General features: G+C 38.1%; 1 protein-coding gene across 14 annotated transcripts in view; it reads right to left on the bottom strand.

The window, feature by feature from the left end:
* Window positions 1-17,981, bottom strand: part of R3hdm2 (R3H domain containing 2) — a 141,468-nt gene that overhangs the window by 36,736 nt on the left and 86,751 nt on the right. For 7 of the 14 annotated variants that reach the window (XM_048361121.1, XM_048361130.1, XM_048361113.1 and 4 more), the window contains 11 exons: window positions 16,999-17,198; window positions 11,321-11,362; window positions 10,355-10,441; window positions 9,137-9,263; window positions 8,343-8,421; window positions 7,622-7,681; window positions 6,854-6,994; window positions 6,159-6,267; window positions 3,449-3,544; window positions 482-513; window positions 311-364 (listed from right to left, as the gene is read on the bottom strand). In XM_048361121.1, coding sequence (XP_048217078.1) covers window positions 311-364; window positions 482-513; window positions 3,449-3,544; window positions 6,159-6,267; window positions 6,854-6,994; window positions 7,622-7,681; window positions 8,343-8,421; window positions 9,137-9,263; window positions 10,355-10,441; window positions 11,321-11,362; window positions 16,999-17,163 — 992 coding nt within the window. In that variant the 5' untranslated portion in view covers window positions 17,164-17,198. Of the gene's footprint in view, window positions 1-310; window positions 365-481; window positions 514-3,448; window positions 3,545-6,158; window positions 6,268-6,853; window positions 6,995-7,621; window positions 7,682-8,342; window positions 8,422-9,136; window positions 9,264-10,354; window positions 10,442-11,320; window positions 11,363-16,998; window positions 17,201-17,981 lie in introns of those variants that run through there. The other 7 variants (XM_048361165.1, XM_048361208.1, XM_048361174.1 and 4 more) reach the window with 4 other exon arrangements.

The raw sequence follows: 17,981 nt of genomic DNA, 5'->3' as shown, positions 1-17,981 counted from the left end.
ATCTTTCCAAAGTGCCCAGTTTCAGCAAAGTTCTGGGAGAGGGCAGTATCTACAGTATCTATCCCAGACAGTTAGTTGGTTGCCCTTACCAACTAGTCAAGACTCAAAATGAAATCAGCAATAATAAAAATAAAGTCACTGAGCAGTAGCTATTTTTTTTCAAATGGGAAAAAATATATAATGTTGCAAAACCCACAAATATAATTATTCCACAAGTAGCCATGCATGGAGCAAACCCATTCTGCTGAAAAGATTACAGCAAAACAAAATAAAAAATAAAAAAGGAAAGATACAGATCACACAGAGGTACCTAAAAATCTGCCTTCTCTTGTGAGAGCTAGAAGAAAAGGCTTCTTTGGAGAGTCTGTTGGTTAACATCAAAAACAAAAACAAAACAAAACAAAAAGTATCATTATAGGATTATATTAACCTCACTGACAAAGTTCAATGAGAAGCAGGGGACATGCTAAGTGGTACTAACCTGATGTCATTTAGATATCCGTTCTGGCCAGTCTAGGTAAGGGGGGAAAAAACGAAAAATAACTCATAAGAAAACAGCATGGCATAACTGAAAAGGATGTCCATGAGCTATGAATACCCAAAGTTCTCAAACCAAAGCTCACCCCACCAATAGGGAGAAGGGGAGCAGGGACAGGATGACCCACACCCACACATCCAATCTGACTTCTCACCTTTAGTGGGGAAAAACATTTGAGGTATTTTTAGTCTTCCCAGAGTGTTTAAATGTTAAGATTGATAAAGGGAGAAATAAGTATAGAAGGGAGGAAGAGAAAATGTTATTAACCTATTATTTCTTTTTTAGCTCTAAATTTATTGTACTAGGACTAAGTAGAATTAACTGATGTGCTTGAAGGGTGTGTTCAAAGGAAGGGGAGGGGAAAAGGGAAACGGAAAATAAATTTAGTTTTTTGGAAATCAACCTCAGTGGCTATTCTCTTTCTGTCTTCTGTACTGGCCAAAATGAAAGACATTGTGACCTGAGACCCAAAGAAGTTAGAATATTAGGGAAGTAGGTGTTTTTCAGCGCTTAGAAAAAAAAAAAAAGAAAAATTAAAATCCTGAGAGAGTTCCATTTGGGGATCATTTTTTGACAAAGCCACTGAGCTGAATGAAGTGAGTATTATGGACTCTTAAGTCTTAGAAAAAAGTCCTAAGAGTATATCCAGCTGCTGAGCAGAGTGGTTTCTGCACAGAGCAGAGCCTACATTGGGCAGCTTTCTCAATATAATTTAGCTTGGGCTTCAGAGAAGGCTGCAGCAGCATTTCCATCCGAACACTCTTCTTGCCATTTCCCATTCTCTTTAGATTGCCTATTGTTCCTCCTAATCCTATAAACTCCACTCTAACTAGTGGGCTCCTCTCTACATGGAATCTTTGGAAGACAGTGGGTTTTGGCTATTTTTCCTTGTCTAGACCTGCGATTTCTGATGTCTCTACCACAAGAGCTAGGAAGTGTTGAAATGAAAGTGATAAATCCACAAGGATTTAACAAAGAATACATATATTAGTAGAAGCTTGAGAGACTAGAAATCAGGAGAAAAAAAGTAGAGAAGAGCTAAATGTTTTAGCTGGCAACTAGCCCTAATACCCTATTACAAATTGCCTCTGCTTTCCAAATCTGTGATTTTGCTAAGGGTGGACTTGGAGGGGCAATCATTCTCCATGTGTTACTAAAGCAGAGGAACATGCTTGGATAGCTAGGCTATGTTGTCTCTGGGACTTCTTAATCTGAAGGGCTCAGAGCACAGCAAATTTTTAAGAGACAATTTACATTAGAGGTTAAGAATATGGAAAAAGGTAACAAGATGTAGAGGTGCAAATATATTCAATGTGACCCACAATTCTTAGACCTACAATTTTTCAGCCTAAAGTTTAAACATCAGTTCTTTTACTAATTAACAATGTCATGTTAGGTGGTTACTTAACCTTTCTATGTCTCAGTTTCTCATTTATAAAATGAGGACAATAATGTAACCTACCTTCACAGGTTTGGTATAAGGATTATATGAGTAATAATACTTAAACTATATAAAGTACTAAGAGCAGTGTCTGAAAGACAGCAAGTACTACATAAGTATTTGCTAATACCCACCAATATCCTGCTTTACCTACAATTTAGGGTCATCATTGGCCACAACAATGCACAAATGACATCTCTCCTTTCATTCCATCCAACTGGTTTGTTGGTAAAGGTACAGAAATCTCTTTGGCTTATTGTAAGATAATTTGGGGCATAGACTTTTCTGACTCAGAACAGAAGTTTATCGAAGAAGATTCCTTCTTGAACTTTAGGTAAGAAGGCTTGTTGTGTATCAGATTAAGATCCCAAGAAACACCTGGTTCTCTTGAGACAATGGAGCAAGCACACAGTTCAGTTTTTTAGCTGGAGACAAAATTTTTGAGTAAGGTGATGAACGTATTTATCCACATAAATTTTGTTGTATGTGTGTACAAATATTTTAGGAGTTTTGCTAACAAAGCAGATAGTAGGGGAATGGAAGGACAGTAGTTTTCATCTAAGTATACTGGTTTAGACTTCCTCTATTGCTAATCTGACTGTGAGATGTTCTTCTATCTAGATGCTATTTTTCTGGGGATTTTTTTTTAATCAATTGACTAAATTTCTCTCTCTCTCTCTCTCTCTCTCTCTCTCTCTCTCTGTGTGTGTGTGTGTGTGTGTGTGTGTGTGTGTGTGTGTGTGTGTATTCTACTGATAGGCAAAGGCAACCAGATATAGGAGTAACAAATATATTTTATATGATCCACAATTCTTAGAAATAACAGATTGATGTTGCCATTCAGACTATGGAGCCACTCCTGTTCTAGGAAGCAAAGCAAGAAATACAGGAAGAAAGGGACTTCCTGTTTAGGTAGTAACTAGAGGGAATAGGGGTACCCTCTGTGCATGTGGAATGTGGAGATTGCACAGAATAGATGCTAGAACAGCACTCTCACAATCACCAGCAAATCCTAAAAACAAAGCTGGCCAAACAAGATGAATGTAAAGCCTGTGAGGACACCAAGTCTTCCACTTAGAAGCAAAGATGCCTAAAACAGACAGTGGAACTCTAAAAGGGTAAGTGGGAGAAGGGTGTAACAGGCAAGATTCAGGGCCTGTCTATCAGTCCTGATGAAACCATTTCTATTTTTAGCCTAGTTACATTTACCAAATTCAGCCACTCCAAATTTTGGTTCTCTTTGTATACTATATAGCAAGAAGTATTACATGTAACACAAATAAAAACCTGCAGCTCTCCAATAAGCCACATCTAACTTTAGAGGTCAAATCTGGGACTGGCTGATGTTGGCTTAAAAAACAAAAGAAACAAAAAACCCAACAACATTTATGGAGGGTTCATTTTATTCACAATTCCAAAGATTAAGGGCTAAAAGCTATGGGCTGACAACTCTCAGAAGCTACACTTACCTCTCGGGCAAATATTCTCTCTCGGACCCTTTGATATTCCTCCTCTCTCTCTTCTATTGACTTGCTCCTCCTTCCATCCTGCAATGGAACTCTGATCTAGATCGATGAGCAGAATTAAGCTAGTTAAGTTCTCCTCGTACTGCAAGCTCACTGCACACCAGCAAGGAAGAGAAACCGGGAAAGTTTATAGTTGCCATTAAAAAAAATGGAAAAAAAAGAAATAAAATTTCCAGTCCTGGACAGGCTTCACTGGGTACATCTGAACATGCAGTTTGGGAGATCATGTTTTCTAGATGATTGAGGACTCTCCATCTCCCTACCCCACCCTCCCAAAGTATCAAGAATAAAAAACTATATATAAGGATCGGGTTGCTTCCCTGTAATAATCAGGTACTGTCCAGTCAGTAAGGATCAAGAAAATAGCCCTGGGAAAATAAACATTGTTTTAGAGGGAAAGTAAGGGAGAGAAGCTAGAGAGGGAGAAGAAATAGGTGTTTAGCAGAGCTGAATGTAAAAGAGCACCTGACAATTCCTTATTTAGTTACTATGGTATATATAGTCTGAAGACCCAAGTTACATATGGCTTAGCAAAGAGGGCCTGGGAAATGAAATCCCAAGGGTGAAGCTGAACTCAACCTAAGCATTTTTTTCTCATTTTGAAGGCAGGCAAGGAGAGAGAAAATACAGAAATAGAGAAGAGAACAGAGCAAAACATAGAGAAGACAGAAAAGAACATAGTAGAAAGAAATGGGCAGAGAAAAGAACAGATAAACGAGGTGTAATAAAGGGAGGAGAGAGACAGAAGGGAAAAGAAGGAAATGGAGGACAGAGAACTTTACGTTCTCTGACAAATGTGGTGAGGTGACCAGTAGGCAGGGATGTCTGGGAAGATCACCATGTCTGACTAACTACCACCTAACTCCCCATCACTTTTTGTTCCTCTCTTGGCCTGCCATTTGTGAATACTGTTATGGAGAGGGTGCAACACTACCCTTGTAAAAGCAAGGATCTCTGAGAAAGAGATGTCACCAAGCTATGGACAATTCTGACAAAATTCAGAGGTTTGAAGAGCTTCCGATGAAGCTCCAAAGAGCCTGTTCTCTAGGCTGATGTTCTTAATCCTCATCAGTCTCCAAAGGTAGCCTCAACTTCAAGAGTTCCCACACTTTGACTGGATTCAGTACTCACTTCAGAACTATATTCCACTAAAACTGTCTTACTAATTCCATTCCAAGACACAGGACCACTAAGGAGCTATATTGTCCTCAGTCCCTAAAATTGGTAAACTAATGACAGAATACACAAAGCACAATGGACTGAAAAATCAGGCAGAATCCCAGCTCTGCCACCTTGCAGTAATGTGAATATATGTAAACAACTTAACATCTATTAGCCTCAGTATTCTTATGGAGGGATAATTACCTCATCTATGATGGGTTGTATACAGAATTAAAAGAGATAACATATACAAGATAAGCAGAGCCTCGCTCAGGAAAAACTTTATAAAACAGCAATACTATGCTTGTTATTAAATCACAGACAGAAAATGCACAATCTACCTTAATATGTATCAAGCCTGAAGCTGAGAGATGAAAAGCTCATAACAGGGACAGATTTCAATCCACTCCAATGCACCTCTAGGCCTGAATAATTCTTGATCCACAGAAAAAGGGTTTAGGGAAAATGGAGAGAAGGGCATCAGGATGGAAAGGCTCTTACTTTTTTTTTTTTAATTTGTTGTTTTGTATGTTTTTTGTTTTCAATCAGACCCAGTGTGTTTGTCCTCATTAGATTATGGCTTTTTTTTTAAAGGACACTGTCTAATATTCAAGTATCAAGCAAGAAATTTCCTGGTCTTAAGACCATACAATATCCCAAGAAAATAAATTTCAACGTTATAGGTAAAGTATTATTAGCTGTCATTAACTAACAAGACTCAAACTGACTCTACCCAACCACACTCTCTAATTTTAAACCCCTCTGGAAGCCAAGTAGAAGCAAGCTTGATCTAAACTTTCTACTCAGCTAGGAAAACGAATTCACAGTCACTTACTATCTAAAGGGTGGGCCAGGGGTAAGGGCAATAGCCAGACCCATAAATGAAGGGACAGGACAGTTTATTCATTTATTTCTCTAGATGTACATCACAAAGGGGATCCTGCTGTTTCCAGTATTAAAAGTCAAATGAACTCACTCACCTTAATGGAGGGAGTTGGGAACAGACTAAGGATTTTGCAGAAAGGAATCAGAGACATCTTTATAACTGGCTAAATTAGACTACGGCTTGGCCAGTTCAAAGCTAGCCCTAAGCTAGGATAAGAATAGAAGTGGGATAAAGTAGCTTTTGATGGGCCCCAAAGGAACCCCTAACTATTAAGAAAAAAGAATGAAACCATTAGCTGGATCAAGGCTGAGGCAGGGAGGGACCTTACTTCGTCCAAAACGACAAGTCAGTGGTAAACCCAAGGAGTTTTAGCTCATATGAAATTACCCAGCAAACCTCAGCACCATGTCTCTCTGGGGCTAAAAGAGTGGCATATATCTTTAAAAGTGAGGTAGGTCCTCAGTGTTAAGTCAAAGCCAACTAGTAGCTCAATATATATTCCCATTCATATTCATATTTTGAGTTTCTCCCCCCCCCCCCAATTCTTCTCCCTTCCCAGTTTCTCTTACTGCAGTCTCTATAGGCCCACCCTCTTTCATTCTTCACCTGGTTATCATCTCGGTCCATACTGGCATCATCCCTCTTGAGAATGAATCTCTGTTGAAACTCTGCATTCTTCTCATCCTTTATATGTTCTGAGAATCTCTGTTCAGGGCTAAGATTTGGAAAGAAATGTGAAAGGAAAGGAAGAAAAAGACCCTTTTGTTAGGAAGGAGATCTCTTTGGTATAGTTCTTTTAAATTCCGCAACTCCTACGCAAGGAATTTCTAGATTCAGGCATCCAATGAGCCATATAAAAGTTTTAATGAAACTGTGCTTTTTTTTTTTTTTTTAAGGTTCATAAGGAGGTTTATTAGTGGGGCCATGGTTCCCACGGGAGAGGAACCTACATGGCATCTGCACCTTATCCAAGTGGCAGCTTCTCTCTCTGGGGGTCTTTATACCTTCAATCAACTAAGGTGGGAGGTGCTCCGACTGCCCCTTAGGTATCATCGAAACTCTGTGCTTTCTACAACTGTAACTTTCTTTAAAGTTGTGCTTGTCTTATCATAACGAGGAAAAGAGGATAGGGCCAGTCTTCACAAAGTATCAGTGCCTCTAGAATCTGAGTCTAAGGCCTCAGAAAAAGTAGGAATTGATTATATAAAGCCCCATCTCCTTCCCTAGAAGAGACATCTTCATCCTATACCTTACTTTTCTATCCTAAGAAAGTCTTCCCAATCCATGGTTTTCTCCCTTACATTCTTGTGTTGCTGGTTTTGTTGATGATAACAGCTTTCCCAGTTTGATCAACATTGTGGTCCATTCCAAAATAGGCAGCTACCCGGTGTAATAGCATCCGGTGATATGAGGTCATCTGAGGGAACTTCTTGAACTGGTTACTGAAGGAAACCAAGGAAAAAAGTAAGGCAGGACAAACAACCAAATAACAGCAGTAACAGCCAGCTACAGTTTTATTTTGGTATTGGAGATTGAACCCAAGATCTGAAGCACACCACCACTTGGGCCATGCCCCATGCCCTATAATTTTTCTTGCAACTAAATCAAAGTGGAGAATTTCTTAGGAGAAACAGATATATTATAAGAAATACAGCAATTACTCATTGGGAGCCAAAAAGGTTTCTCTATTATTTTGTGAATTACTTCAATCTATTCTCACTAACACTATTCTTTATGCCCTGGTCTCTCCCACTTGGATGATGATTAACAAAAGAAAAGGTCTGAAATATAAGAACAGTAAAATGGGATAAAACATAGTCACCAAGGAGAAGAAATTTCTTTTTCAATTCAGGCAATAACATATGTGGTAACTTAAAAACCTCACTTGTTTTTACATGTATATTTTTTAATGCATTCTGATTGCTTCTCCCTAACCCTTTTTGTTTCCTGTGAGTAATTACTTCTCTTACTTCAAGGGAAAGAAGAAAAGGATGTCTTAAAATTGTATCTAAAATTCTCTCCAGTGTACCCTCCCACCTCTAAGTTTATATTTCATACAGGTAACTTACTTGTTGTCATTAATAAATTCCAGAATCTCCTGTTCTAATTTTAGCAGCATCATTCTGTCCCTGTTTAAGAAAATTAAGACAAAACAAAATACAAACCTCCCATAGACATTGAAAGCAAGAAATGAAAACACTGTTCACTATGAAAGCAGGAGAGATAGATCTAAACTTTAATAATGGGCCATAATGAAGAAGCTACTGTGCCTCACTAGCCTATCCTGTAATATTCTGAAAAAGAAAAACAACCCAAGTATATTTTTTGTAGATCCCCTCCTCATTATATTATATGTTATTATTATGATGTTATCCATATCAGAAATATGATTATTTAGCAGCATATTCAAGTAAGCATATACTTTATGCTTAAATTATTCTATATCTTATTCTATATCCAGTTATTCATAAATTTTAAGGTACTCAGGACTTAGCTTATGTATAAATCAATCACATTTATCCTCCAGGCTTTTTACTGTATACTTTCAAGTCTTAATATTTCTTTGTCTCTTAATTCTTTTTCCACAGAAATTTTCTCAACTTTTCCAAGGCAGAACAAACCCTCAATGTAATGGTACTCTAAATCCCTTATATACTATGGACTATACGTGAGAAAGATTTGAGAAGAACATCCTAGGATCTAATAAAGGAAAACCTCTGGGAAGCTGCTTGGCCTGTTGGTCTTGCTGGCCTTCATCTCCTTTCCCTCTTATACAAATCATGTTATTACCTTGGGTTCTTTTTCAGTGTATTTACAAGAAATTCATGTAGGTCTATTCCAGTGGAGTCTGTATATTCTTGGCTGGAGTCTACAACCATAAAGACAAAAGAAATTTAAAAATAAATGAAACTGCCTTACATAGTATCTAATCCCATGCAAAAGCCCACAACCTAATCAGAATAGATGAAATAGAAAAAGTCCCCAGCACAACAACAGAATGAAGAATCTGGGCCATAATATTATATTGGTATTTATACAGAAATATCTATCATGTTTCATTAATATGAGTATTTTTGGAATGTCCTGATCAAAATAAAACAGGTTTTACTCTAGCTAAGGTAAATAAATTCCAGGTAAGAGCAGTCAAGGCTGAATTTTCCACAATTACAGGAAAATAAAACAATATAGATGGGTTTTATTTGTTTTTTGAAACAAGAGTTCACTTATGTATCCCAGGCTGCCCTCAAACTTCCAATCCTTCTGTCTTAGCCTCTCAGGTGAATGGCTACCACCTCTGGCTAAACATGATTTTTAAATTTAAGTTGTCTTTATCTATTATAATTTTTATGTCTTTTTGCTACCAGTCCAAAAGTTTAAAGCCTAAAAGTTTAATTATTAAAGTTCTGCATTTTTTCAGTAAAGAAAAAAGTAAAAAGGAGAAAAATCATTTCATCTATTTCAAAACCAAAATATGTTACTTGGAGCATCTGCTATCATGATTATCCACATAACCATTCATTTCAAAACACAAACAAAATCAGAATTGACTATTATCCTACCCTGGGTAGTGTCAAAGTCCTCACCTCTGGAAAGCATCTTCCTTGGAACCTTTTCTTTACTTTTGTCCTTATCTTCCTTTTCAGAGACATCCTTTGTAGACTTTTCTTCTTCCTTGTCAGAAGGGCAGCTGATATGCAGCTGAATTATATCCTTAAACAAAGGGTAAAAGAAATAAACCAAAAGAAGAAAAAGGGGCTGGGTATCGGTGGCTCCAATTAAGTAACCTTGAATTGAAGAGCTCAGGGACAGCTTCCAGGCCCAGAGTTCAAGTCCCACAACCAACAAAAAAATGAGAAAAAGGATTTATGATTGACTACTTCAGAATCTCAACAAAGGCACATCTTGGGTTGGCAGCTTTATTTTACAGAGAAGTATGTATTGTTAATTTGTGTGTGTGTGTGTGCGCACACCTACTCTGTGGTGTGTTTTTTTTTTGTTTTTTTTTTTTTTCTCAAGGCTAGCACTCTACCACTTGAGACACAGTTCCACTTCTGGCTTTTTGGTGGTTAATTGAAGATAAGAGTCTCATAGACACTTCTGCCTAGCCTGGCTTTGAACTACAATCCTCAGATCTCAGCTAGGATTATTGGACTAAGTCGTCAGTGCATGGTATATTACAAATAATGTGATGCTAGTTTTGCTCTACAGAGAGTAGGCTGAGCTTTTTCTGTAACAACCTACTATATGAACAGCTCCAGTTATATTGGCTTTCCTTGTCCAAGGATAGGTGGTAACCACTGGAGGGGAGGTGCATGGGTGGAAAACAGAATCAGCTCTGGGATGTCCTTGTTTACATTATCCTACATAGTCAAGACATGAAGACCCACACTTCATGTTCTCACCATACTCTACCTTACTGAAATGCTATCATTTTAAAGTGTTCTCTCTGCTGATTTCTAGGCTGACATAGATGCTATCAATGCTATATTATAACAAACAACTGCCATATTCAAAAGTTACACTTAATGCCAGGCACTGGTAATTCATGCCTGTAATCCTAGCTACTTAGAAGGCTGAGATCTGAGGATTGTGGTTTAAAGCTAGCCCAGGAAGGAAAGTCTATGAGACTCTTTATTTCCAATTAACCTCCAGAAAACTGGAAGTGGAGCTGTGGCTCAAAGCAGTAGAGTGCTAGCTAGCCTTGAGCAAAAGAGCTCAGAGACAGTGCCCACGCTCTGAATTCAATCAAGTCCCACAACTGACCAAAAAGAAAGTTACACTTACACGTTTAAAGGACTTACCTGGGTTTCTAGTGGTCCATCAGCAAATGGAGTAGAGGACTCCTCACATACTGCCAGGCTTCGTACCAACTTCAGCTTAGAATTAGACTGAAAGAAACAAACAAATTCACATATATATCCTCTTGGTGAACATTCAGAAAACATCCTCTTTGACTCAGTTGTTGCTAATAACAAGGTTGTTCTTTTCCAAAAATTTTCTGGGGCCTGGTTCACATAAAAGGTAATTCTTGCCAGGTGCTGGTGGCTTATGCCTGTAATCCTAGCTACTAAGGCTGAGATCTGATGATCCAGGCTCAAAGTCAGTGGAAGCAGAAAAATGTGAGAGAATCTAATCTATAATCTGCAAAATACCAGAACTAGAAGTATGGCTCAAGTGGTAGACCAGCTGTCTTAAGCAAAAAAACCTGAGACTATTGGCCCTGTGTTCAAGTTCCAGTAATGGTACAAAACAAACAAACTCACAAGCAAATAAAAAAGGTTGCACTTTTAGGATATCCAAAAATGTTTGGTCATTTCTACTAGTGAGGTGGGATTTACCCAAAAGAAAAATTTACATGGAGAGAAAAAAGAACAAGAAGGAGAATTTCAAAACTCATACAAATAACCATTTTTCTAGAGAAGCCAGAGGTGAGTAAAGAAACTGGCATTTTAGCACAATCAGTACCAAATTCTCTTAGGTTCTATGGAAAGTTCCAGCTGAGAACTCCTTCTGGCATCAGAAATAGATTGAGACTGAACTAAAAATAATGGAGAAAAATGAAGGCAAACCTTCCATTAGGAAATGTGTATATGTGTGCATGCAACTGTGTGTATACACACATGTTTGCAGTATATTCACAAATGGGGTACTAAATGCAAGATGTCTTTGCCTACATGTAATCTGAAAAAAGATACAATTGATTTTTCCATTTGCAAAATGTATTACTAAGAACATTAGAACATAAGCAACAAAGGACGAGCTCTCACCTTGGCTCTTTTCCTGGAATGACCATGGCTAGATGTCCGTCTCTGTTAGAAAGAAATATTCAAAGTAGAAAAAAAATCCACACTTAAATTAAAAGTAATACATGTTAACAATAAAATGTACTAACTATAAAAATCATTTCAACAGTTGTCAACCTATGATGAAAATTACTTGTTGTAGTTTTTGCCTTATTCCAACTCTAGCAACTGTTACACGGAATGAGCCCCTGAGTACCTATAATCAAATCACTATTTACCATGAAGACATGGAGTAAAAGCAGAATGATATAGTAGTTTATTTAAGAGATTAATGAAATTTTACTTTTGGACAAATCATAGATAGAATCCTCTCCTGATTAGTTTGTTTCTGGAAATGTCACTACCATACCACAAGGATATTTTTTTCCTTCCAAGCCTGTTCACAGCTATCGATTTAATCCATAATGGATATGAAATATGGTTCTTAACTATCACTTATAGTAACATCTTTCAGAGTTCAAGCATGAGATACCCAAAACACTTGTTCCTATAGAAGGACAAAAACAGGGGCTGGGGATATGGCCTAGTGGCAAGAGAGCTTGCCTCGTATACATGAGGCCCTGGGTTCGATTCCCCAGCACCACATATACAGAAAACGGCCAGAAGTGGCGCTGTGGCTCAAGTGGCAGAGTGCTAGCCTTGAGCAAAAGGAAGCCAGGGACAGTGCTCAGGCCCTGAGTCCAAGGCCCAGGACTGGCCAAAAAAAAAAAAAAAAAAAAAAAAAAAAAAGAAGGACAAAAACAGAATGAAGAGGGGCTGGGAATGTGGGTTAGCGGTAGAGTGCTTGCCTAGCATGCATGAAGCCCTGGGTTTGATTCCTCAGTACCACATAAACAGAATAAGCTGGAAGTGGTACGGTGGCTCAAGCGGTAGCACTGGCCTTGAGCACAAAGAGGCTCAGGGACAGTGCCTAGGACCAGAGTTCAAGCCCCAGGATTGTCCAAAAGCAAACAAACAAAAACAAAAGGAAAAATCTTCATCTCAAATACTTCCTCCCTTCCTGAATATGAGAATCCTCCCAGTTCTAAGGTCCAGATAGTAACTTTTATAGTTTGTCTGGGTTAGAAATGTGAGAATGGGTAGGATAAAAAAGATCATAAAAGATAGGCATAAGACTTCCAGACCAAGAGAGACTGCATAAAGAACAGAGCAAAAGCTAAGGAAGATGAAGAATGAGGGCCCTAGGGAGCAATGAGGGAAGGAAGAGCCAGTTCATTGCTAAGATTTCTGAACACCTGAGAAGTCATAATGAAGGTTTTGGGGGAAGTGGTTGGGTTGTAGAAAGAACTGTGTTGGCTGTGTGTGGTGTTGCATTTTTATATTTCTAGTACTTGGGGTGCTGAAGCAGAAGGATTGCAGGTTTGAGGTTAGCCTGAGCTACACAGTGAGATACTGTCTCAAACAAAAACAAAAGCAAACTGTCCCCCCAAAAAACTGAGGTTGCAGGGTAGGGGAGAAGAACAAATCTGAGGCAGAATACCAACATAGTCTTGGGGTTAAGTGAGGATTTCTCTTCTTGGCCCTTTTTACTAGTTTGAAAATAACTCTGTCAAGATGCAAAATGGAAAATTGGAAAGGTAGATGAAAAGAGTAAGAAATGAAGATGAAGCTGGTCAGTAGCAAGACCTGTTGTGGTAAGGGAAGACCCATAGTATATAGTAGTATTTGTCACTAATTTTTTGAATAGACAATGTACATATACATGACAGAAAACATTCAAAAGTCATAATGGAGTTATCAGTGGAGTTATACTCCACTAGTTATACTCCTTCCATATCTGTTCTTTAAAAACCTGGGCTCCCTCCTAAAGGGTAAATAACTGAATAAATGACTGAATTTCTTTTAGATTTATCAAGAGATATTTTATGCATATATACTATACCTGTGTATAATAAAACCAAGAATATTGTGTGTATGTATATATATATATATATGTGTGTGTGTGTGTGAACCCTTTCAAACTTTTTTTCATGGATATCATTCTATAGAAGATCTCTTATTTTCCTTTTTTTCTTTCTTCTTTTTCTTCTACCAGTACAGAGGCTTGAACTCAAGGCCTTACACTCACACTGGCGTTTCAATCAAAGGTGATACTCTACTACTTGAGCCATACCTCTACTTCTGGCTTTTTGATGGTTAACTGGAGACAAGAGGCTTAACAGACTTTTCTGCTTAGGCTAGCTTCAAACAGTGATCCTCAGATCTCAGCTTCCTGAGTAACTAGGATTACAGATGTGAGCCATCAGCACCTGGCTACTCTGTTTTTTTAATTGCTATATGGTATTACACTATGTAGCTATACTGTAACTTAATTTATCAATCTCTTAAACTATACTATTTAGAATGTTTATTTTTTGCTAGCATAAACAATGACCATATAACTGAATATATCTATAAACAGTTTACCTGCAGTCCATAATACCCTTCAAGGTGTTATATAAATCTATATTTCTACCAACAATGTAATAATCTGCTATGTCCTAGAATTGATAGTTTCTATTTGAGAAGTCTAATATGTAGAAAGTACCATGCTAGCTCCTAGAAGATACAAAAATAAAAGATATAAACATTGTCAAATTAATAATCCTGTTGGAGAAGACATACAATAGACATTTATAATACAGTATAATAAGTGTGTTACATAAATACTCATGGAAGACATAACAGAAGTATGCAATTCAGACTTAGCAATATATAAATTCTTACACTCACAAGTATTTAGTGCTACATACATGGCACTGGGTTAGGCTTTGAGGATGCAACTATCAGCCCAAACTGTCTTCATCTTGACCTAAACCTCAAAGCTGACTTTAGTTAAAGAATTATATAATTGAGGCCTGCAGTGGGTGAGTAAAGTTGCTAAAAAAAAAAAAAAAAAAGGTTTTCTGGAAAAAAACAATGTCTAGATTGAGTCTTGAAAGGTAAATATTAGCCCCAGGTGCCAGTGGCTAACGCCTATAATCCTAGCTACTTAGGAGGCAGAGATCTGAGGATTGTGGTTCAAAGCAAGCTGGGAAGGAAAGTCTGTGAGACTCTTTATTAACCACCAGAAAACCAGAAGTGGTACTGTGGCTCAAGTGGTAGAGCATTAGCCTTTGAGCTGAAGAGCTCAGGGACAGCACCCAGGCCCAGAGTTCAAGCCCCATGGCCGACCAAAAAAAAAAAGTACTAGGAAGGGGAATGTTCAGAAGATAGAGGTGGTCAAGGTAAAGAACATAAAGAAGGGGCATGCTGGACAGAAAAGGCGTGTACACAATCGTGCTTTTCCCAAACTTCTCAACTCTTGTTTATAGCAGGGACTACTAAGGCAACAGATAATTACTGAAGCACCAAATGCCAGAGGCAATGGCTGGTAAATAAGGGACTAGTCACACTATACCATGATGGGAAATACAGGTCCTAGCCTGAGGCAATAATACACACAAAAACTTTCAAGAGAATACAGCCAGACACTGGTGGCTCAGCCTGTAATCCTGGCTACTCTGAAGGCTAAGATCTAAGGATTGTGGTTCAAAGCCAGCTTGGGCAAGAAAACCCATGAGACTCTTATTTCCAATTAACCTCCAGAAAACTGGAAGTGGAGCTGTGGCTCAAAGTGGTAGAGCATTAGCCTTAAGCAAAAGAGCTCAGGGACAGTGCCCAGGCCATGAGTTCAAGCCCCACAACTGACAAAAAACAAACAAAATAGAATAACACATAAACTTTTTATTTCATACACAATTTTTAAAGCAGCATGCGAGGTAAATCAGAAGGGATTATGAGCTTAAAGACAGTACAAGAAAAAGGCCATACCTAACTAGTTATCTAAGTGAGGAATTTTAAGGCCAGCATTTTGTAGTAGTTTTCATGTAAAGGATAGTCTAAATCCCAACTGCTGACCCCAAATTATATTTTATACCCTACAAAGAAAGAAAGTCTCCTCCAAACTTTTCAAGTCTAATTCTTAGCAGGGACTCTTGACAATGTTGGTGAGATTTGTGAGAAGGTTGTCAGAGTGTGAATAGAGAAGATAAAAGGAATAGAATTTTCAGTGTTATTATGCTGTTTAAGGAGTAAATGTTCTGTTGGGAATTGGAAAAGAGCAGAAGGGAAAAGACTTTTTAAGGGTCCACTCTGTAGGATCCAGGGTGGCAGACAAAACTAAAGGACTTTGCAAAAGAACATGAGCTCCAGTAGATGGCAGCAGTAGCCCTACATTTTGGGGGGTGGGGCAGCAAATGGGGTCAAGTCAGAGGAGAGGCAGGTTCCAATCCCTATGGACCCACAAACTATTTGTATATTCAAATAAAGTCATTTGGGGGGCTGAGAATGTGTCTCAGTGGTAGAGTGCTTGCATGAAACCTGGGGTTTGATTCCTCAGTACCATATAAACAGAAAAAGCCAGAAGTAGCGCTGTAGCTCAAGTGGTAGAGTGCTAGTCTTGAGTAGAAGAAGTTCAGGGACAGTGACCAGGCCCTGACTTCAAGCCCCAGGATTGGAAAAAAAAAAAAAAAAAGGCATTTTTAAATCAAATAAATGACTGTCTCATAAGAAATATAAAACATAATCTTTTTTTCTTTCTTTCCTTTTTCTTCTGTCTCTCTCTCTCCCTTTCTCTCTCTCTCTCTGTCCCTCTCCCTCTCATATGGGATAGGACCTTTATCTCTATGTAGGCCAGGCTGGGCTCAAACTTGTGATTCTCCTGCCTCTACCTCCCAAGTACTGGGATTACAGGTCTGTACCACTGTGCTCAGCCTAAATGCCCTTTATTTATTGCCTATTTTCAAGAAGTACACACAACAGGAGTTCAGAACATCATTTGTAATTGTCTCCTGGAAATAGAATAACTTGGATATAAAAGTTCATTTAATTATTATCTTTCATGTAGTATGACAGCACATAATTAAACATTCGTCATTTATCTGTCCTGAGTACTTAATATTCATTATTGGTATCCGTGGAGGCTGGAAGTATAGTTGGAACTGTGGTAGACTGTCTCCACAAAGTCTGGAAAGATAAGTAGGGAATGACAGCTCTTATGTAAAAGAAAACTGAGAGAAAAGCAGTAAAGATAGCAATCTGGGAAATTAGATGAAGAAAAACAGTAGAAAAGCAGGTAGCTCAAGAACAAAATATCTCAGAGAGCTGTCTGATTTTAATTCATTCCTTTATGTTGCTGCTGTTTTAATCTTTAGAAAAGACAAGGCCTAGGAGAATTAAGATGTCTCAAAAAATTATGCTTCAAATTTCTATATCCTCCAAAATAATGTTGCTCCTGTTTCAATCTAACATATATAGAAAACGGCCAGAAGTAGCACCGCGGCTCAAGTGGTAGAGTGCTAGCCTGAGCAAAAAGAAGCAAGGGACAGTGCTCAGAGGGCCCTGAGTCCAAGGCCCATTTCTGATAGTTAAAAGATATCAAAATGCAGCAAATGTAGCATGAGCCAGTGAACTTAAATCAAATAGATTAGGCATTCTATTGTGTGCTCTTTAGACATGGATTTTATCATAGACTCTACAACAAAACACAAAGATGTTCCTTGAGAGCTCAAGTTGAGGTACATAAGTATCAATGAGTATTCCTATCAATGACTGGTTCTTAGAGATTCCCACTCCTATCTGGGTAAAAAAAAGTGTGTACACAAGACACTTGTAATCCTTACCTGTGTCTCCTGACGCAAACCATTATCTTCACCTTCTTTCTCAAGTTCTTCCTTACTTGGAGTCTTAGATATAAGCTTGCCTTTGTTTATAGATTCTTCCACCAGTTTTTTTTCTGATTCTTTCATTATTTCCAGGGTTTCTTGAGTAGTGTTACTGTTAGACATGTTCTTCAGAAGAATACAGTTGCCTCTATGGATTCCTAAAAAACATCAAAGGTATGTCTTTACTTAACAAACACAATACTTGTATTCCATATATATATATATATATATATATATATATATATATATATATATATATATAAATGTTTTTTTTGGGGGGTGCTGGTCCTGGGTGCTGTCCCTGAGCTTTTTTGCTCAAGGCTAACATTCTTTATTATTATTATTATTTTTTTTTATTATTAATTGAACATAAATTTTTTTACAAGGTGTTGTGCAAAGAGGGTGCAGTTACATAGTAGGGCAGTGTGTACATTTCTTGTGATATCTTACAACCTGTTTTTCCATCCCTTGTCTAGGTCAGGTAGACACATATGCAATATACAATGTATCAAGCACATATACAGTGTTCACAGACTTGGTCTCTACTGTCTCTCCGTCTCCCTTTGTTAACAGTCATACATCAGGGAGATCATGCCCCTTTGTTTTCTGTGTTCTAGGCTTGTCTCACTCAACATTATTTGTTCGAGTTCTGACCATTTCCCTGCTAATAACAATATTTCACCATTCCTAATCGCTATGTAGTATTCCATTGTGTATAAGTACCATATTTTTTGGATCCATTCGTCTGTGGAGGGGCATCTGGGTTGTTTCCATATTTTGGCTATTGTGAATTGTGCCGCGATAAACATGGAAGTACAAATGTCTTTTTGATATCTTGGGTTTTGCTGTTTAGGATAGATGCCTAGGAGTGGTATGGCTGGGTCATAGGGAAGGTCTATATTGAGCTTTTTGAGAAACCTCCATACTGTTCTCCAAAGTGG

This window comes from Perognathus longimembris, chromosome 1 (assembly GCF_023159225.1).
Source record: "Perognathus longimembris pacificus isolate PPM17 chromosome 1, ASM2315922v1, whole genome shotgun sequence".
Lineage (NCBI taxonomy): Eukaryota > Metazoa > Chordata > Mammalia > Rodentia > Heteromyidae > Perognathus > Perognathus longimembris.
The sequence above is the reverse complement of the archived record's forward strand: the minus strand, read 5'-3'. Positions and strand labels throughout refer to the sequence as shown.